Source organism: Falco cherrug, chromosome 6, assembly GCF_023634085.1.
Source record: "Falco cherrug isolate bFalChe1 chromosome 6, bFalChe1.pri, whole genome shotgun sequence".
Lineage (NCBI taxonomy): Eukaryota > Metazoa > Chordata > Aves > Falconiformes > Falconidae > Falco > Falco cherrug.
The window spans coordinates 48,661,065-48,683,583 of NC_073702.1; the positions used below are offsets into that span (position 1 = coordinate 48,661,065).

Below are 22,519 nucleotides of genomic sequence, written 5' to 3' on the forward strand. Positions count from 1 at the left end.
ACCATTTAATTCGAAGTTGTCAGTGGTCTTGAAAGCCACTTGTGTTGGAGAAACAAGGCTTATTTTATTGAAATCTACCACAGCACCAAAATCTGGTTTGTGAGAGTGTCGTTCCATAGCCCTGCCTAGCACAAGAACAATACCGCGCAATTAGACTGTTTCAGGCTCTGAAATAGGCTTTCTTCCAAAACACCCTCCCCTTATATTAGGCATGTTCCTATTAATGAAATGATTGATTGAAAATCTTCCTGTGTTTATGTTGTTCGGGCAGCAGTAATGTGGGTTTCCCCTGTCTAGCCTAAAATTGTATCCAGTGGAGATGTATGGGACAGCTGTTTGTAAACTCAGAGTGAGACATAACAAATGAGTTGCAGCAAAACCTGTCTGTGGCTGGCTTCCTTGTAAGTACAGTGATATGGTCTTTGTTTTAAGGGAGAAGGGGAACCTTAGTAGAAATAAATACAGAAACAAAATGGACTCTACAAAACATTTAAGTGTTGAAAAGACCTGCCAGGGCTGCACAGTTCAGAAATTAAAACTCTGGCCTTTCACCTTTGAGATTGCAGTTCAAGTCTTTCTTTACATTCTGAGTAAAATGAGCTTAAAATGAGTATAAAAAACAGTCTCCAGGGTTGCCAGCTTACTGTTATAATTGGTGCAGATACTGTAATTGGAAAACAGGGTGAATGCTGAGGTTTAGTTCTTCAGGAAAAGTTACAAGAAAAATCTTTATTCGGGTACTTGCTGTATCCTCTTTTTTAGGCTAACCATGCAATATGTATGTGCATAAAGAAGAAATCCTTACAAAAATGGTCATTGAAGTTGAGGATTTATACCAGGTTCTCGTGCCTGAAGATGTACTGCTGCACTGAATATTACCTTATATGCACACCACGGTACAGAAATGCTAAGTTTAGAAAACTGCACAAGGCTGTTAGCAATTGATTTGTTTTGCTATTTTACTTTGAATAATAATAAAAGCATGAATAGGGGGCTTTGAAATTGAGACAGACTGGGAAAAAAACGCTAGCTTGTATCCTGTAATTATCCAGAAGCACCCTTATAGACCCAGAATAAAATTCACATAACAGGCATAGAGCACAATGAAGAATCAGAGTTTGTGAGGAGGTGACGTGTCAATAGCCTGCCATACCTTTCTCCTCTCCTCTTTCCCCGAGTGTCATTCTTGTTCTGTTTGCATGAAGAAACTGCAGCAAACAAACAAGAAGAAAGGGGGGGGGAAAGAACATTTATAGTTCATATTGCAGTATTAAAATAAAATACTAAAAATGCTATAAGCAGTTTTATAGTCATTGTTTATGGACTCTAGAATTTTTAATATTCTAACATGTAATTGAATTCTGAAGCCAGGATTCTGCAATTAATCAAGCTTTTATAAGTGAGCTAGAATTTAACTTTGGAAGAACTTGGACTTACTTTTTTGGTTGTTTTTTGTTTACGGGTATAGCAAAAAAGTGAAATGCTGAAGCGGTCTGCAATATCGTACATTGTGCACTTGCTTGGGTGAGCAAAAGTCCCAATTTGCGTGACTAGTTCAAGCATTTGAGAAACCTGATTGTTTGATTCCTGTATGCGAAGGTGCATGCGAATCAGGGAACGTGGGTTTAGAGGACATATTTTTAGGGCTTGTGTTCACTTTTCTCTATTACAGTGGATAGAGGACTCTAGTAAAACGCAAAAAAACACTAACACTTTGTCAGTTTATCTAGGCTTTAATTATTATGTGCCCTAGTTTGGATGGAAGTGACTCCTAGGAATGTTTTTATTTTTACCTACCCCCTTTAAATGTTCATTGTAAAGCTGGACTAGATTTGAGTGCCAGCTTTCCTTCAGTTCTGAGGTGTATTGCTGTTGTGAGCTGGAAGAGGTGGAGGAGTTAGGTGCTGACTGGAGCACTTGTTCTTTCCCAGTAAACTCTTTAAATCCTGATACCAGAAGGGTCAAAAAACTGGCCAGCTGTGACATCTGAATAATATTTAAAGCAGTTAATCCAGTCACGAGTGCTTATCAATCTTTGAACCTCATGGAGAGGTGATCCTAAAAATATTCAAGAGAAAAGATCAGGTCATTGGCAAAAATCATGTAGTTCAACTGACTCTTGTTCCACAGATTTACCTTTTCAAGTTAAGGTATGAAATACAGAACATTACCCAGGGGATTCCTCCTGTTTGGCTATTCGGCCAGGTGTGTTGATACTTTGTTGTGCAAATCATCCCTTCCAAATCTGTGCTCTGGATCTGACAAGTGAATTGCCCAGATATTATCAGTATTAGCCACCCTCTGTGTATGGCATGATGCTGATAATGGGAGAAGGGGGTGTCAGGCAGAGTTTTCTATCTAGTTGGGAAGGTAGAGACCAGGTTCTGAGAGCCTGTTACACCCCTGCTGGCAATTGCTTAGGCCATTTCCCCATGTAATTTACAGTTGCATGGACCACTGTGGTTCTGTTGTTGATCATATCACGCTGCTATGGCAACATTAATTTAGCTGAGTATGCAATATCAGATATACATTTAATATGTTTAATTCTCTTCAGAGAGATAAATTTCAGTCTTTTTTTGTCTTTTTTTTTTTCTTTTTTCTTATAGAGGTGTAGGCTTTCCTTGCATTTAATTGTTCATCTCCTTTCTGATCTGTTCTGATATTTTTTTCCCCATTGAAGTTGAAAAGGGTCGTTTTTGTGTGAACCGGTTTTCTGAAAATCATGCTTTAGAAAATCCTGATACATCAGTCCTATGAGGGAAGGTAGAGATGGGGGAGCATAGATGTAATAAAGAATCACTTTCTTCTCCTGACTCAGAACTCGGTTGTGAGCGAGTAGAACCACCTACAATCTAGAAAAAAAGTTAATAAGGACATAAGCTGTATGTAGGGTAGGTCTTCTGGTGATAAATTTTGCCTTGGTGTGACTTTTTTGCTTACTGGTGTTTTATTCGCAAAAAGTACCACTTTTTTCAGATAAAGCAAAAGGAAAAATGAAACAGTCCTTGTAGAGCAGGAGTTGAAAGTACTGTGGAGATTGTGAAAGGTGCTCAAAATGGTGTTGTTTTTTTCCTGTTATATTTCAGATTCAGCTAGGTTGTGTAAGTTATCCATTCCATTAAAAGTAGGAATAAATAATGCAATTTATGTTTGGAATTGATTGTGAGACACAGTAAAGCTTTTAAGTTAAACCCTGTTTCTGAAACAGAGTGCTCCCTACATTGTGTGCCTCCTTGCCTAAAAAAATCTTTTTAACCCACATACCCAAAATAATGTTGTCTAAGGTGCAGGAAGCTTTTTCTCCTGAACACAATAGGAATATGTTGAACCTTTTGAAAACAGTTTCTGTTTTTCAAACACCTTTTCTTTTTCAGCATAGATAATTAACGCTGCCTTCACAGTGCTTGGTGCCCTTGATACATGTTACCTTTGACAGATCCTTTCTGTTTGCCACCTCTTCCTAACATGCTTCCAAGATTTTCAGCACAAAATAGCTTAGTATCTTTGATGTTGGTTGTATACGGGCTCAATTAAATAAGAAAGCTGCTGACAGAATGGTGTAGAGTTGAAACTTGAAGCTTTGTTTCTGTAAAGATTTTGTCCTTGGTCACTTGTCATCAGTTTTTGCTGCAAATTGTTTGACTTCTTTTAGGCAGGATTGTTAAGAAGTGCAGTTTTAGCTAGGACTGTATTTGTTTTCACTTTTACAGGTGGTATGGGCTGTAATTATGTAGAGAAGTAGGAAAAGGGAGCAGGGGAGTACTCTGCAGTTGCGGCCTTAAGCAGCAAAAAAACTCCCTGCTGGTGAGGGTGGCTTTAAAACATGCCTTTCTGGAACTTTCTGGATTATTTAAAAGCATTATGGCACTGCAGCTGTTCAGTACCATCCTCGAGGTACTGGTGGGTGGCATCTTGTATTTACAATAAGCAACGCAGCTTTGTCTGAAAGGGAGGGGCCGTTGGGGTGTTCAGGTGGCCCCTTGGGTTGCTGAGCTGTGGCAGTGAGAACCTCCAGCCCTACAAGTAGAGGGCTGCAGGTTTAACGTTTTTCGGTGTTTCTGTAGCAAGACCCCCCTTACAGCCTCCTCACAGCCTAACGGTGTGATAGTGCACAAAGGCAGCAGGTGTAGAAACACTTTGCCTTGGACTTTGGTCGACAAGGTTTTATGATTCCCAGTCTTGGAAATGGGGAAATGAAATGATGAAATCATGGTGTTGGAACAAGAGAGTAAGAATTACAAATGGATTAGAGAAGACGCAGACACAATACCTAAATAAAAGGCTTACCGGTGGCAGTAATTGTCACTGCTTATGTCACATGGTATAATGACAGTTTTTCAGGATTTCCCACATACTAGAATGCATGAGGATGAAAGGTTGGAATTTTGTTTTTATAATATCTAACACTCTTTTTTTTCTTAAGGGAAATTAAATAGCGACTGCTCTGAGATTTCGGTCTAAGTACAACAATCATTTTGATCTCCACATTGTCAAACAAATAAATATCAAAAGCTAATTTTCAGTGCAGTTACTGTGTTTCATGCTGTGTTCTGGTGTGAAAGAAGTAATTGTATGTTACACATCTTTGCCTATATATATGAAAAACAGTATGATAGAAAAATACTGAAGAATTTGGATGATGAATACACGTTTACAGAGGAAAAAAAACAGGTGCATGTGTATGTCTGTATATATATATATATGTGTGTCTTACCTGCTTCATCTCCTAATGACAAGAGCAGATGAACATGTTACAGTTATGAATTTGCTGCTGATCAGCTGTGTATATGGTGCAGATGAACATGTTACAGTCACGAATTCGCTGCTGATCAGCTGTGTATATGGTACATATGGAGCATTAAGTTACCACAGAATTGGAAGGGATGGGAGCGTGCTCACAGGTAGGTCTCAGGTTCCCCTGCACTGAACATGCGCTGAGCAGAGATGTACGGAATCCCAAATGTCAGTTTATCTGGGATTTGTGGCAGTTGTTTCCTGGTGCAAGACCTAAATGTGTTTTTACCTTTATGTCTTTTTGAGGTTACAGGAACTGCCCCATAGCGCACAACTTCTTTTCTCCCAAGTTGCTTCTAATATGTGTAATTCTGTTGTAAGTATTACATCGCACAAGGCTGACAGTTATTGCTTTTAGTTAGCTAATATCGAGAGTCTTAATTTTTTTTCTTCTGGGGGATTGGCCTTGTTCCCAGGATTTTGCAAAATATTTGCAATGGGAGGCTAAACCAGCAGCAGGTTAGTCAATAGCACGTCCAACCATGTGTGTTGGGCACAATGCCGAAGATGTGAATGATATAGTTGTAAATCAGCATCCCCAAAAGCATTAGCATTTAAGAAAAAGTTTAAAAATATGAGCATGACAGATCTGTTCCACTAAACAGCTTTTAAGAACATGAGGCATCATTGTGTTTTATCTTGAACACTGGCTGACCAAGTACAGAGCTGCTTCAGCGAGGTGCGTCCTTGAGCCACTGTTGTCTGTACATGCTAATAAGGAGAATGAGGAGAATTAATAAGCAATTTGAGCTGCAGCATAGTTTCTTGAAACATTTTCTCAAACCTTTTTAACACAAAGTAGCACTCAAAGTTATTCTGTAATTTAAAGAGAGATAATTTTGTTACTTAATTTGTATTTTTGGAGCTAAAAATTGTGACTTCAAAAATTAGAACACTGATCTTCATTATTGCTAGACGTGGTGAGCTAAGAGATCAGTGACAGATACTATAAAGAACAAGCAAAATAAAGGTAAAGTCCAAGAAAAAGTGGATGCCAGATTTAATGAATAACTGCCCTGAACTGGGTCATATTGTATCCAGGTTTTGCACAGGTGAAACTGTGAGGAGATGGCATTTACTTAACCAAAAAGCCTTGAGTAAGTAAGTCTCGATGGACTTAGTGCAGAATGTGAGGAAAATTTGGCTGAGCTATCCGTAATTAATGAGGTTTATACAGTGTGACTCTCATGCCTTTATTTCAGGCATAGATTCATGGTCATAACAAAGGTGTGTGTTTGTTCCAGGATTGCCCAGGGAAGGGGCCCAGTCCTCGCTTGCTGCAGAGCTGAACCCCAGCCTGAAGTACATGCATGATTGCCATTAAAAATAAACAAAACTGGTGGCAGATAGCAGGAAAAAAGAGAAGGGCGGGCTGTTGCAGTTACCAAAGTTTATGCCTACAGTTCTGCATGTGTTAAAAGCTGTGTACGCCCTCAGTAAATCCTTGAGGAATTGCCAGAAACTCCTGTGGGTCATCTAGGTTTGTCCGTGCTCCACTGAGAAGGACAACCATCTTCTACAGTTGCTGAATCCTAAATTACTTTAAAAGGCAGGCAAAGGGCAGAGGTACTACAGCTAGTTAGGCTGGATTTTGTGAAGATATGAATGACTATAGCCATATTCATCTTTGAAATAAACTTTCTAAGAACTTTGAAAAATGAAAACTGGATTAACTTCCTGTCACCTTCGTTTTCAAAGAGACAATTTCGGAACTGGTGGTGTGTGGGTGGGTGGGCTGATGGGAAAACCTTAGAAGCTGAGAATAGGCGCTAGAAAGGGATTATGAGGGTATATCTGCACCAAGCACTACAGCGTCCTCCGCATTTCACGCTACTCAGGCTATTTCCTATACACCGCTCAGCAAAACTGGTGTGTGGAAATAGTACTTGGAGCTACATTTGCATTGCTCTGCGCCTGGACTAGTGAGTCCCATTTATAAGTTGTTGGGACTACGGAGCCTCCCCCCACCTGCCACAAAGTCCTGTGTAAGTCAGGAGGGCAAACGTGGGTTACAAGAGCAGGCGGTGTGATTATGGACTGGGCAGTGTGATGTGGTTTGTCTTACCCCAGCTGGGCAAGAAGTGCACCCCAACGGCAAGAGGGTGATTTGGCAGTAGTTGAGGAGAGAGCACCAGTATTTTCTCATTCTTTTACGATTTCGTTGTTGTGGGGAAGAGAGTCCTTTCTGATGTGATGGATCTTTAGTGAACAGGGAAAACAAAGGTATTACAAAATGCAAGTATTAACATACACATTTATTTTGTTTTGAGCATATTTTAAAAGGGCCAGAGGCATGCCTTTTGAGTAAGCTGGCAGTTGGCAAAAACCCTCTAGGTATCAGAGACGCCCTGTGCTATAATTTTCCTAGAATAATAATGTCAAACAAATGACAATAGGAAGCCTATAAAATTTGCAGCCAGCTGGGCAGATTCTCTTGTGTGACCCACAGAAACTGCAAGTGCCCGTACAGAATATTTTGTCTTGATCAGAGCTGCTCCAGTCTACTGCATTCCTTGCCAGAGTAGCTGTAACCCCCTCACCTGCCAGCTGCAAATAGCGGCTCCATTAGATGAACTCTGAGAAGCTCTGACCCAAGTCTGAGAGCAGCGTTAAGTGTGTGTTGTATTGGGAGTTTTTGCCTGGGTAGTTAAATGTAGATCAATGATCCTTTTCAGCATTAGTGTTAACAGGATATTATACAGGAATCAGCATGCACCAGAAATGATTATTAGTGCTTATTTTCAGATGCCCCCAAAAAAGATGGAGAGGAGTTCTGTGACCCATGTCTTTTGCGAGTCAGTTATTTTGTCCTTGCATACTTACTGCCTCATATTCTGTTGTTTGGATAACAGTCTGGGTATGAAGCGTAGCTGCAATTTCTCCTGTGAATGGTATTCCACTTCCCATGGCTCTTGCTCAGTTTCAGCTAATCCTGTCTCAAACCAAGTCTTGATGAGATGAGGAGCTGGACTGAGCTGAGGACTGAGTCCATGCCGAGGATGGCTTTGGAGAAGACCATATTATAATAATTCCTTGTGTCATCTGATCACTAGGTTGTACAACTGTTCCAAAAGGGTATTGTTCAACATTGCTCCTCAAGGTTTTGATCTTAGGTTTCAACAGCTTTTCTCTTTGTCAGGGAGGTAAAAATTACTCTCTGCATGATTCACTGTAAGTCTCTTGGTTGCGATGCAGTATTGTTTGTCAAATTGGAGCTGTGCGAGTCCTTTACTGAAAAGCAAAACAAAAACACTGAGTAAGTCTCTGCTTCTGACAAAAAGAGACTCGGGGTACTCCCTGACTTGTTTCAGGGTAACTCCACACGTTACTCATCAGGGACCTTCCAGGCTGATGAGAGCACATATGTGAGTTCTTCCATCTTGTAAAATAAAAAACTGTAAAATTATATTTATTCTACTATGAAATTATAGAATACTATATAAGCAGTAGTGGTCTTGGCCACACCCGCCCATTTTGGAGACCATGTAGGTTGTGTAGGGAGGTAGGAAATTAATTTTGGTCACATACTGGAGCGGTTCTGGAAGATTTCTTGGCACCATCTCGGCTAGCCCCAGTTCCTGGTCCCTGGAGTGCCTCGGCCAGGGGCCAGCAGCAGGGAGCAGGCTCCAGGAGGGGTACATTGCCCAGGTGGGACAAGTGTGCTCCAGCTGTGGGATACTCCTGCTTAAACCACTAATTGTGTCTCATGTGATTGATCTACCATGTATGTTCAATGCTCGCTCTCTGGACTACTACCCCATCATTTACCCTTTACCACTTACAATAACCTTCTAGCCCAGAATTGCAGGATACTGTAGTGTGGTTTCGGATTGCTTATTAGAAGCAAAAAGGCTGTTTGATTCTTGTGATAAACTGGAAAAAACACCAATGAACAGTGGTTAAAAGTTGCTTTTACGCAGAAGTAAAATATAGGGCAAACAGGCCCATTCAGCTATAACACTACTGTGAGGAGTGGAAAGTGGACTGAAGCAGAGATTCAGAGCAGTGCCTAGAGGGGAAAGCTGCTGAATCCGATACGGTTCTATAGATATATAGATACATGAAATGAACAGTGCTTCATTTAAGAACCAAGTCTGCTTTTTTTAATGATGCAGGGAATTTTTCACTGTAAAAGAAAAACGCCCCCCTGCCCAAGATAATGTATTTACATACGTACAGTCAGAACAGACAACTAAAATAGGAATGTTTAGCTGCTGCAAATAAGTATATAATGAGAAGTTCTCAATTAATGTCTGATTATCTTGAAGCAATAACGAATCTCTTGTTTGGCTTTTTTTTGTTTATTGGAATGGAAGTGATATATTTTGAAGCTGATTAAAAGAAAGATGATGCTTGCGTGATTCTTAAGGAAATTTTCTCTTCTGCTCGGGGAATGTGGATGCTGATTGAAGTACACTCTCATTCCCACTAGAGGGGTGTCCTCTCAGCCTAGGTTGTAATGCATTTTGGCTTTTTTTTTTTTTTTTTTTTTAACTCAGCATGAGGAAAACCTCACATTGTCCCACATCTTGTACTTTATATTGTGTATATTATGGTGTCAGCAGTTACTCGTCTTTTACTGATCTTAGCTTCCTTTTATACAAAGAGGTGAATGGACTAACACACTAGTACACTGGTAAACACAGTAGTAATAAAGAATACAGAGGATGTTTTATTGCATCATCTGCAAGGTGAGGACAAGTATTTATCACAGAAGTGGTGTGATTACTTTTGGAAAAACATAAGTGGCATTATCAGACCTGTTCAATAGCATTTTTTAATTAGAATTATTATCTACACTAATAGCTGTGCTCCAAACCATTTTACTTTCTGCAAGCCTTACATTTCTAAGCATAAAAGAAAATATTGCTATATGTAAAAGAGACTAAGCGTTACATCAGCTTAAACTTCTGCTTTACTCTGTGATGTCACAGTTTGTTCCTCTTCTCAATTTCTTGGTGAAAAGGAGGGGGATTGAATTTTGTAAATGTGCAGATTGTGGTGCCATGTTAACTCATATATTTTGAAACTGTGGCAATTTTGAGCATTCTCCTGGCCCTGAGCAAGCGGGAGCTTAATTAGCACAACCCATTTGTTGGCAGTACCACTGTACTCTACAGCGAAGGTCCCCGCATGGTGAGGTGGCCTCTCTGCAGACGAGGAGCAGTGCGGAGCCCGAATAAAGGACGCTCTGCGATCTGCGCTGGGTCAGTGCAGGAGTTCGGTGCCGTCCACAGTGTGCTCCTGCAGCTGGGAGCACTGGGGGATGCAGGGCAGAGGGCAGGCAGCTCTGGGCAGGCTCGCTGGGGACGTTAGCACAGCTGGGACTGCTTGGGAAGGAGAGGAGGAGGAAGGGAACAGCGGGTGAGGGAGGCAGGGTGGACTGGAGCTGGCAAGCAGTCAGCAGCCTTGCTGGGGTCAAGGAGAGAGTCAGAGAAGGGACCCAGCGACACGGAGAAGGCTCCAGTTTTCCTAATGAATCTCCACAGCTAGTGTAGCAGAGTAATAAACATTAATGGGTCTGGAGGCAACATCTAGGGGGTGTGACTGGCGCAATCCTGGATAGAGAAAACTTGAGTGAGTTTTGAACAAGATTGCACTTGGGGTCTGTCTAGTTACAGGAGTTGGATGTTGTACCAAAACAGTAAGCCTAGTAAAAATGAGCATCCACAGTTTAGATGGGGGTACCACATCAACCCTAACCAGACTGCTTCAGGTGTTGGAATGACTTTTTTCAGAAGTCTTGAGCATCTGAGTAGGGCACTGTATTGTGACAGGCAGTCATAGTTACTTCCAATCCAGTTGCTGATTATTCTCTTTTTGGCCCTGGGCAAGTCACTTAACCCTCTGTCTGTTTCTTCATCTGTAAAATATATTATGGATATTTATCAGTCTCACCAGGACTGATTGTTTAATATTTATAAAGTGCCTAAAGGATTAGAAGCTTAATATAAGTAGCTAATACATATCATTTTAGATTGATTTTATTTACTTGGGGTTTTTTTTTTTCTACCTCCTATTGAATGAGATACTATTTTGTAGCCTCTTACTGCCATTCCTAATCAGCTGGACAGGTCACAATTGGATAACTTCAGGTTCATTTTCTTCTTTTATTCCTAGTTCCTATAAATGCTTTATTCCCTCCCCCCCCCCCCTTTTTTCCCTCCCTTTTTTAATTTAGAGATGAAGAGATACCATATGTTGCTAGATCATGACATAAATATATTTAAGTGCTGCCGTCATTGTTAGTTTATCAGCCTTTCCATTATAAACCCTCTTGTTCAGGGGTTTATAACTCTGGCATTATAACGTGCTTCAGGCTGAAACTTGACATTCATTTTTTTCCCTCTTGATTTGCTTTAAATCCTTCACTCTTCTTAAGTTAAACTGGAGATTAGATACATTAGTTATAGTTATACTAGTTGTATAAATTACAATGCAGCAGTAGGCATTTTAAATAGGATGTAAATCACAGAAATAGAGACTTTCCTAGTTGTTAACTGGGAGCCTGGGAGTAGAAAACTGGGATTATTTTCCTGAGCGTGTCCCTGGCTTGGCATATGACTACTAAGAAATTATTTAACCTCTTTCTGCCTCTCTCTTCTGCCTGTATATTGGGATGATGACATTTCTTATTTCACTGGTGTATTGGGAAGCTTAATTAATTAGATTTCATAAAAGCACCGAGATTCTCAGGTGACAGGTGCTGAAGTGTGAAGTATTTTTAAGGAGTCTGATGAAAAATCAGTGTGTCTGTTGCCTGTTGTCCCACATTAGCGAACATCAACTCTTAGAGCTGTGTGGTATGTGGCAACCAGCAAGGAGCTGGATATGAAGCACCACTAGATGACCGAGCAGCTTGCTTTCCTCAAGCTTCCAAACATTCACTGTATCTTGCACCCGGCTAGTCTTGGCCTTTGCCTGGGGATTTTTTATTCCCCAGGTTCTACTGTTATCAAAGAATTTGGTATGCTCAAGGCAGGACAGGAGCCTGCAAGCAAGACCTCTTCTGCAGTTTCCCATCAGGGCTGTTCCACTTGGTGCTGGTGCAGGGGTTACCCAGCCTGGTTAGAAGATAATAGGAGGGGAAGAGTTCAGATTCAGATCTTTCCAGCCTGTTTTTACAGGGAGATTGTGTTGTGCTCGGGCAGCTTTTTGGTGTAGCCAAAACTCCATATGGAGAACAGTGTTTCAGCCATAGTACAGTAAATTCTGGGACACTGACAGGTACTTTTCACGTCGTTTCAGTTAAGAAACCTTGTTTGTGCCTTGAGGGATATTTTTGGAGTTTCCTCCCTTGAGGATTTCTTTTGTCAGCTGTTAGTTCAGAGTGTCCTACTCTTTTCTAGGGTTGACCCAAACTGGCATCTTCATTTACAGATCTCTTTGCCTGGACTGTGGTGCTGTGCTCAGGAGAGAGAGGGTCTTGATGGTGGCTAAATTTGAAATTATCTTTCTCCTTATAATTTCAGGTTGAAGTCTTGGCCTCCGAGGATGCTACATTTGGACACAAGGTGTGTAGTTTGATGCAGTTTTGTTATATAGGTCCCATCAATTTGTATTACTGGATGTGAAGTCACAGATGACAATTTTCAACCTGAGAATGGAGGAGCCTGTGACTTGCATCCATTAATTCAGAAACTTTCCCTTACATGTGGTAATCTGAGAATGACACACAGGCTGATTTAATCCTGTTATTTGGTATAAAACCTGTGAGCAAATTTTACTTACGGAAGCCCATGTGGAAACATGGACTATCAGCTTTGTAGTAAATTCTAAGATTGGACTTACCCAAATGCTGGATTTGGTTTTGTTCCATAGATTTGCAGCTCAAAAATTACAGTTATCTGCTTTGCAGTGTGCAGAGTAAGCCACTTTGCTCATAGTCCTTTTTCACAATGATTCTCAAGTAGAAAGTAGTACATTGAAAAGCTGCATCACCCTGTGTTCAATTGTAGATCCAATGTATGGCATGCAGTTTGCGTGTTGGAGAGACCATTTTATACCTGCTCTGCTAAATGAATGGGCTGTATCCTAGTTATTGCTGAAGTTTCTTTGACCGGTGAACATTACGGTGATGACGACAGTTGAGCACTAATAGCGGATGATTTTAAGCAGGGCAGATTGTGTGTAGGCTATAACTAGTTAGCTAGGAAGAAAGTGGATGGGGAGGGGTAGAAGGAGATTGTAGGAGCAGTAGGCTAAATCATGACAATGAAGTTTCCTGCTGCTGAAGGCCCACATGCTGTGATACTACTGCAGGTGAGAAAATAGCAGTGCTGTTACTGTCAAGGCAAAAAAAAAAATCAAGAAAATATGAAGTAATTTCTGTAGGTTTATATAGAATACAGTAAACAAAATTAACCAACAGGAAAAAAAAGCTTTAAAAGCACCTAAATATTCATGATGCCAGAATTTGCGTTATGTCTGTAGTGTACATTTTTATGTTGATGTGTGATAAAGTAATTTAAATAAATTCTTAAAAAACAGAACCACTCCAGTATTATTTAAGTAATTAACATATGGTAGTCTGCAGTATTTTCTGGGTTTTATTTAATACCCAGCATGCACACAGAATATTCATTGAATAGATAATGAACCTGGAGGGTCAGATCTTGTGAACTCATGTCCATAATCCTTCAGACTAGGTGGGTAAAAAGAAATATTGCTGAAGATTATTGTAGCAAATCATTCTCACAACTAAAACACTGTGGAGGAGGCATCTTGATTTTTTCGTCGCTAGACTTGCAGAGTGTTTTTCAGTCTTTGAGTCATCTTGATGGACATCCTTTGAAACGCCTTTTTATTACCAGAACTTCTAAGAATTTTCTATTACTAAGCTTCAGTTTTACAAAACCGAACCAGTACTGTTGTCAGCTCTTAACATCATCCTTCAGAGTCCCAAGCAACTTTTCTGTAAGATTTAGCTTCAGAACCAACAAGGTCTTTTTACTTTCTTAAAATAGTAGCTTTACATAGGGATGTCGTGTACTTTTTAATTAATAAAGAATAAAAGTGAATGTATCATTCCGAATTTGTTGATCCCAGAATTAATTTTAGCTGTCTTTTTAGGCATGCAGTGAAAGCCCTTTCTTTCCTCCTCTCCTGTAAGAAGTGTTTTCTTTACTGTCTGTCTCAATGACAAATGAATGTCAGTGTCTCTGTTACATTAACAAATGAGTTGGTATGCCCACGGAGAAGACATATAAGCCCAATATTTTTAATGGGGAAAAAATTAATTCTGTAAATTAGAAAATAAGTTGGTATTGTGAGTAGCAGATAATGAAGTTGAGAAGGATGTAAGACTCGGAGTTCGCATGATGTAATGCTTTCCTTGATACCAGCTTTTAGCCTGAATTTCCCTCCAGGTCTGTCAGAGACTGTTGAGAGGTCTGTCTTTACGGTTCTGCATCTAGCATATGCTTCGGCTTGAAATACTGTAGGACCCCTCTGTATGCATAAGCGGAAGCATAATTCGCTGCAGGGGATGACTCTTCTTCTGACTGTATCCATTCCACCTGTCCTTAGACACTTACCACTTAATTTTAGGCTTGTTGACGGGCTGTGTTGCCTGTAGATGTTAGAATACTGTTTTTAAAAAAGGATATTTCTAGACTGCTGAAAGAGCTTACAATGTTATCTGTTCGTCTTAAATTCTCTGTGGTTTTAGTCTCATGGTAAATACGTATGCTGGCAGCGAATGGGGCTGTTTCCCAGGAAAATACTCTGAATGAGGCAGCAGAACATCGTTCAGCTTCCCTGTAGTTGTCATCGGTGAAGTGATCTGGCTGATGGAGTCTGCCCCTTGAATAGTTGTCTTTGATGCTGATAAGTCCGTGTAGAAATCGGCTAAAGGATGTTTTGATGCAAAATATGCATATTGATTTGGACAAAATAATTCTTATTTTTTAAAATAAGATAAAAGCTATTGTTTCACACTGTCAAAATATCCAGGGAAGAGGCACCTTGAAGTACCAAATCTTATCTTTACTCCATAAACACAGAGCAGGTGCAAATTGCAGACCGTTAACAATAGTCCTTCAGAATGTTCCCTCCACCTCACCTTTTTAATAATGACAGTCTTCCCAAAACAGAGATAGAATACAAGGCATTTATTGGAGTAAAAATGACATCTCAGTATGATTTTTTTTTTCCATTTTGTGCACATGTAAGACCAGTACTCTTTAATAGGCCATGAAAATTTAAGCAGTTTTTCAATCAGTTGAAATACAAGTTATTGTTTGACAAGTATAAAGATGCACAGATTTGACAACATTGCTGTCCGGACCTTTCCTTCCTTTGGTTGACTAGTAGGAAGCAAAGCCATTCGGCTTTCTTTACAACTAATTTTATAGGAGGAGGAAGCTGTTAGCATGCTGTAACAGCTTTTTTGAAGACGGTAAGCTTGGTGTTCAGTTTAATTTACACATGCATTTGCGTATATATTTGTATGCATGCTTGTTTCTTAAAGAAAAGAAAAAACAAAACCATCAAGCTTTTGACTGCTCCTTCTGTTTCAGTATTTGGAAGGGTTGTGCTATATGCGTGGTTGTGTATGGAGGGATGTAGGGAAGATGATCACCTAGCAAATCACAAACAGCTGATCAGGGAGCTAGGATGGACTTAACAGTTACACCTGGTCCATTCAAAGTCTGCTAAGTATGAACTTAGATACATAATAAGTTTCTTGAAAACCACAGTTGCCAAGAAAGTAACATAGAATAAGAGCGGATAGATGGAGTGGTATCTGCCCAAGTCTGTAGTCAGCACACAGGAATGTATTTCAAAGTTGGAAACTCCTTCAGTAGCATTAATCTTATTAAAGCCGAATGATGACGTGTAAAATACTAACAGTGCCAATTTATTTTGTGTTTGTTTTAGCTGGAATAGGAAGATCCATTTTAGCAGATGGGACCAGTGTTCCCAGATGGTAGAGAAAATTAGGAGGGATACAAAGATGCAAAAAAGAAAGGCAAAAAGAATAAAGTGCACGGAGCAGAAATAAGAGGTAAAAGGTTTAACCGTCTTGAATGATGCTGATTTAAACACCAAGGCAATGAACAAATAAAAATAATGTCTTGAGTTGTTTAAATCCTCCTAAGAGGTTTAGATGCTCAATTTCCACTAGAACATTTTAATCCCTGAGGTAGAATTGAAGATCTTAGTCAGAAAGGTTGGTTATTATATAAAGATTTAACCCACATTTTATTGTTGTAGGAGTCACATATTGGCATCAGTTGGAATTCCGGTGTCAAATGCAGTATCACATACTCCAGACAGGCTGCAGTTGGTGTCTGGCCCTACCTTCAGAATGAGATGCTTGATTTTTTTTAAATATTTGTGCTCAGTTTACTCTCCTGTCCCTCCCTTTCCCTAAGGCTTTTACTGTCAGCATCTACCTGACCCAAATAATGTAGGGTAGAGGAGGCTTCATTCAGTTAAGCAGGGTGAGATCACCTCGTGTCTAAACCTGTCTGTGGACGTGTGAAGTGCCATAAGCTCTGTTTGCAGAGACGGTGCAGCCCGCCTACCGCAGCTAATGCCGAGTTGCAGTGATCGCAGCTTAGTGCAGCATTAATATAAATAAGTTTGTTAATGGCAGTCCAGCAGCTACATGTCAGAAGGCTCACAACTTTGTGCAACAGGAAAAGAGACACTTATGTTCCCACAGTGGGGGAGCTCCACCAAGAACAGGACTCTCTTACTTGGTAGTGAGCTTTAATCCTTCCATTGTGTGTCTTTTTAAGCTGTGTTGTGATGTAATTGGCTTAATCATTACTATTATGTTGCTTTGCACAAGTTAAGATTGTAATTTGACATATGGAAATAGATGGCAACTGGATTAGTGATTTGCAGGTGTCATTTAAAAATGGGGCAGGGAAGGAAGCCTGTTCATATTTTGCAAGCGGCGTGTTTGCTAATGTACAGAGGCAGAATTAACTACACAACTGCATCTCGCGCTGCCTTGAAGTAGGAGCGAGCTTCACCTGTTCGTTTCTGGGACTGTACTGATGGCGTTGAGGAAAAAGAATCTCATTCCCGATGGATGTGTTCACTTGTAGGAGTGATTTTATGTTTCCTTTGCAGAAGACAAATACAGGAGAAATGCTTTCTCTTTGATCGAGAAATCAGCATAATGGAGACACAGCTCTATTTAAGAAATGCAGCAAGGGTGGTATTTCTGATGTGGCTGTGTCTGCGCGGTGGAGCTTTCAGCATTGTTCGTGGAACTAGCCGTATTCTTGTTCTGTGACACAGCATAAAGCAATGACCTTGTCTCCATAATTTAGTAACTGTGGAAGTTGTTGAAGTAATCTATTCCTAAGTCTTTTTAAGTATGTGCTGCTGTGATGCAATTTTAAAATGTTTTTTCTCTGATGCAGGGTACATGGTTTTAAGAATCAAGTATGCTTAGGACTAAAATATCTTTTTTTCCTCCCCGACATGATACGTTTTCTTGAGTTTATTAAGATTTTTTTTCTTCTTCTTCTTCTTTCCTGCACCTTGCAAATGCTGCTTTTTTGCAACACTGAGTAAACCAAGGTGTATCTTCTGTAGCCCATTTATTTTCACGGTCCCAGATAACCAGAAGTTCAAATCCTGAGGGGTAGTTCAGCTACACGGTGTAGCTACGTGTCAGCTTCCTGGTTTGAAGCATAGGACACCAAAGAGAATACATTTGGTGTCTGACTGTGAGTTATGACTGTGCAAATCTAGAAGGAAACTGTTGTTCTAGTGGTACCTGTAACACGGAAGCCTTGAGCTGCAAGATGGAGATGCCATTGGAGAAAGCATGTTCTCAAGATATTTTTTTTTTAATTTGTATTAGCTTTATTTCAGCAACATAGTACTTACTTCTTGGAAAGAGGGAGAAAAGAAGCCATTGAAAGAAGAAAAAGTAGACATTAAAATTTTTTTTCTTTCAATGCCTTGTTTTAAGACTGCTTTCTTTTGTTGAAGACTCTAAGCAGCCTCTGCTCCTGCCATCTGGTGGTTGCTAATAAAAGTTGCATCCTCAAAGCCAAATTAAATTGTTTTAAAGCCAATTAATCCTTTTCAGAAGAGGATGTTTTCAAGTGTCTGAATTACCTCTGTCTTGATATGTTGACACTTGGAGTGTCTATGTGTGTGCTTAGTATATGGGAAAATATAGATAAATGAATTCTCATTTACATCTGTCAGTGCGGTGTTGACTTAGGTAGGAATATGGGGGTTGTAAATAAGTTTTTGGATTTGTTTCAGCTTAGAAAAAAAGAGATACTCATACTAGCCTCCAGTAACTTCTGTTTCACTGCTCAGAGCAGAGTTAGGATTACGTGTTTCCCCAGTTATGTTGTTTTCTTTGTGGAGTTGTTTCACCTGAGGCGTTCAGATGAGTACAAGGATTTTCCAACCTTCTTTCTTTGAGTCATTTTTAAAGCTGTGTTTTAGGATTGCTGAAGTCTTTCTGAGTGCCCTCTGTGCTGTCTTAAGAGTAGAGAATGGCATTCTAGCACGGAATGAGGCGCTCTTTTAATATGCTTAGGGACCCTTTGCAGATGTTTCAAAGTGTTTTGAAGTACTTACGACTAAATAGCAGCGAGTTAAACAAGTTTGTGCCTGGACCTGTGCATATTGCTGCTATGTTATTCGGGACAACCTGAGAACATGCAAAACCAAGCAATTGTTATAAAGTTTTAGAAATTTCATCTATGTAATCAATAGTTCTTAATGTCTGGTAAGTTTAGTCTCAATAAATATCTCTGTGGTTTGGGGGGTTTTTTTGCCCGATTAGTTTTATAAAAATTAAGAGGCACACAAAGAGATTTAGAGCCACAAGTTCCTCTCCATCCATTGCACACACCTGACTGTGGTCCAGCTTTGTCCTGAGTTCTGCGGGCTGTAGAGGAGCGTATCTAAGCACCTTGAGTATGGAGGGTGAAATCAAACAAGAGTGTTGTACCCCATGAAAAGCCATTCCAAACAACACCTGCTTGTTGTGGTACCCCACTCCTCACACAGCTCACTCCTACTTCCCCTATAGAGAGGATTTGAAAGCAGTGTAGGAAGATGGAAAAAAGTGAGCACTTAGACGTCCTAATGCCCTCTTGTGCAGTAGAGGTGGATCTGGAGAATTCCAAAACAGTCTTGCATGAAGGAGAAAAGATTAAATGATACAAAGGCTGTGTGTGTGTGTCTGTGTCTCTGTGTGTGTGTGTGACTCCTCTTAGCTGAGAACTCCCAGATGTGAGAATGTCAATCCATGCTGGATAAATGGCGTCGTAACAGTTGGTTCTTTCCTCCTTGTGCCCTGTAGCCCACACTCCTGGACTACAGTCTCAGGAAGGACGAGACAGGGCAAGGCTTTAAAAAGGAACTGTCCCTTTTAGCAGTGTCCCTGTGTGGATACAGCATGTTAGGCTTTCCTGGATATTCCCTTAGTTCCTTTCTTTCTAGTGACCCAGGCTAGCAATAAATACATGTTTAATGCTCATGTTCAGCATGAAGCATCTCATGATGCTTGCAGAATAAATACTGATGGCCTCAGGGTTAGACTTAGGCAGTCTGCATGGGTATGTGGTAACATTGGTTTTACAAAGCTCCTAAACGCTCTGTGGCAAGCTGGTGTGAGGCTGGCTGGTGAACATAGTGCTCTCCTCAGCAACCTAGGACACGGCTGTCCTGTGGTTTGTCCAGCACCCTACAGCCAGCTGGGATTAGTGCTAAAAACATGTAAACTGCTAGCTTTTTTCCTGCATAATCTCTACTTTTGGCCATACATAAGCATATTAAACAGCCTTCATCTCTAGTACCATGCAGTCTGTCATCAGGCTGTGGATGGGGTCACGCTTCAGGTTTTTATGCAAGTTTAAAGCTCCCACCACCTTTCAGAGAGTACCAGGGGGCAGAAATCAGTGTGCAGCTTTCGGAAACAGAGGCATATGCAATTCAAGGCAAGTGTTCTGTATTTGCTCAAGTGGTGCCTGTAAGAAGGTTTGACAACTGGTTTTGCTTTTCTGATTTATGAGTTTCCCCTCTTTGGGCAGTTCTGTGCCGATTTAGGTTGCCACTTGGTTGAAATTAACTGCTGCAACCTTGAACCACTCACCTCTTGTGGCAGCAGAAGCAGCAGTCCATACTTGCCCCTGCTGCTTTTTTGAAGAGGGGGTCTGTAGTATGGTTTGCCCTTTCCAAACTCCATAGAAATGCTAGGAAAGTGCAAACTTTGCTACCACTTCTGTGGCAGGAACATGCATCACATTGAGGGTTTGACTGAACCCGCCATTTCACACCAATCACTATGATGCAGCAATAGAATTTACCACCAAAAAAAGAGAATTGATTTTCTTAGTCTGCCTTTTGTTAACTCTCTTCATGTTAAACTGGTGGGAGCCCTTAGGTGGCCTGAGTCTGGTGTGCCTGAGCTGGCTGCCCAGGTCTGGCTGAGTCTGCTGCTCCCGGTCCTCCCTCCCTCAACTGCCTCCTGTCAAGATGTAACTGGGGTGATGCTTGCCTGATAAGGCAGGTCCTTTACAGTTCTGTGTGGCCCCTTTGTTTTATGGGGCTGGTTTGAACTTTGAGGGAGTATCATATTTACCAAGAAGTCATCTAACAGTCAGAACACAATGTTTGCTTGTAAATACCTGCACATTTTAAATGAATGTTAAGGCAGGTGGTCTCTTTGTTTAGGGGTGGGAAGAGGGCAGGACAGAATATTTGCAAATAGTTTGCTGTTTCTTCTTGATTAGGAGAGCAGGTTAGACCAGATTTCTTTTTCTTCTGTAAATTCTACCTGATTGCACAACTGGTGAGACCAGAACTGCTCCCTCCAGCAACCAACCCCACCTTGCTACAGGAAGCATGCTCCGATTCATACTGCAACTTAAAAAACAACAACAAAGAAGCCACAAATATTTTTTTATACTACTGTTCATTTGTTTGCTTTTTTTTTTTTATAGCATTCTTCTTTTAACAGCATGAAATACATGTATAGAAAAAGATTCAGATTTCTCCTGTGTAGCTGCTCCCCCTGATTGCATAGCCGGCTTGTTAAAACTAATACTAGGTTTGAAAATTACGAATTGCAAAGAGGAACGTGAGAAAGTTGTTGGGTAGACAGATGTGATTTAGGTTTTCATTTCTCCTTTTTTTTCTCTGAGACAAGGTCAGGTGTGTATCATGCTTCAGAGCTGTGCTTTGCTGGAAAAAGGGTTGTTGACATGTCGCAGATTTCAAAGAGAAAAAACAATGGCAATAATGCAGGATCTTGGGCTTTTTACTGAATGTACATTTCTTCTACAAAAAACATTGCTTTGTAACTTTGAAGCTTCAATTATTCCATTGTTTTTTAAGAATTCTTCTTGTGGGATAGGGTTTTCTAATGAATTGGGATTTTGATGGATAATTTTATTGGATTAGAATGACACTGGGAAGTCCTGTTTTTCAAGGTCATTTCTTTGATTTTCTTGGTGAACAGTTAATTATACAGGGCCTTGGTATTTTCTTACATAGGAAGATAAAGATTACAGATGGTTTTCACACTATTGCAATGCTTTAAATTGTTTAATATTGTAGACGTGTAGGTTATTGTGATGTATCTCTAGTGTAACGATCGGTGTGTTTTTTATGATTTTACTACTAAGTGCTTGCTACTACCTGAAATAGAAGGCAGATGGATTTACAGTCTCTTTAGTAAAATTTGTTTTAACATTTTAATCTGAAGCAATGTAAGCATCATTCGTACTGTTCAATTTAATGTGACTGTCTATTTTCATTCCGCTGGCTGATTTCCCCTCCCTTTATCAAGATCTGTTTGAATCTCCCCAAGCCTCCTGTGAAACTTCCTCGCAGTGTTATTCCTTGTGTCAGAACCAATGTACCAATTACCTTGTAAATGTAATCTATATCTAGAGCGAGTTTCAACTTCAGTCCTTGTGCAAGGGCTGTGCTCCGATGGAGGGATGTCTACCTTAAAAACACTTAAGGGAAGAGCAGTTAGAATACATACTGATTTAAAAATTAATAAATGTATTTAGAGAAACGTGTTAACTGCTGTTTATGAAAGAAAGCAATGAAGTGAATCGTGGAACTGGCTTTTGTCACATCTAAGTAACTAAATATCATTACAGCACATAGGATTGCGTGCAGAAGCTTTACAGTAATGTAGGTATGGCTGTTTATATGCTTATTAACCTGTAGTTTTTTAGCTGTGATGTGTGCACAGTGCTGCCAAGGTCAAAGTTATTAAGCTGCCCCAAATAGTACTGAGGGAAGGAATTACATTAACTAAAGCTTTCTAATTTTTTTGAAGTAAACATTTTTTTTAACCAACAGTATTGTGGAAAAGGATCTTGAAGGAGAAATTTGGGGATGCTGGGCTTGGAAATGGCATGAAATAAAGGAAATTAAATAGGATTAGAACTGGTGTTTTTGGTGGAATAAATGTTGAAGATGATGGTCACAATACTCTTAGGATCCTGTGTGTTGCCAGGCTTAGTTATACAAGGGTTTGAAAGTGAGAAGTTCAAACTTGATACAGTGAGCAAGGGAAAGCTAATGGAGCACATTAAAAATGCAAGCTGACCTAGATATACTGTTGAATGGTGCCATGTGGTGTGCAGCTTTACATGGCAGGCTGCAGCATCTTGACCAGAATAAAGCTAAAAAAGCTGAAAATACTGCACTGTTTACAAGTCCAAAGAAAGGACAGAAGAATTAGGCCATCATGTAATATTTTATATAG

At 40.2% G+C, this 22,519-nt stretch overlaps 1 protein-coding gene across 1 annotated transcript in view; it reads left to right on the plus strand.

Moving 5' to 3' along the window:
* Positions 1 to 22,519, plus strand: part of ARID1B (AT-rich interaction domain 1B) — a 336,635-nt gene that overhangs the window by 176,368 nt on the left and 137,748 nt on the right. The window contains 1 exon segment of the mRNA XM_055714492.1: positions 12,270 to 12,311. Within this exon segment, the coding sequence (XP_055570467.1) occupies positions 12,270 to 12,311 (42 nt within the window).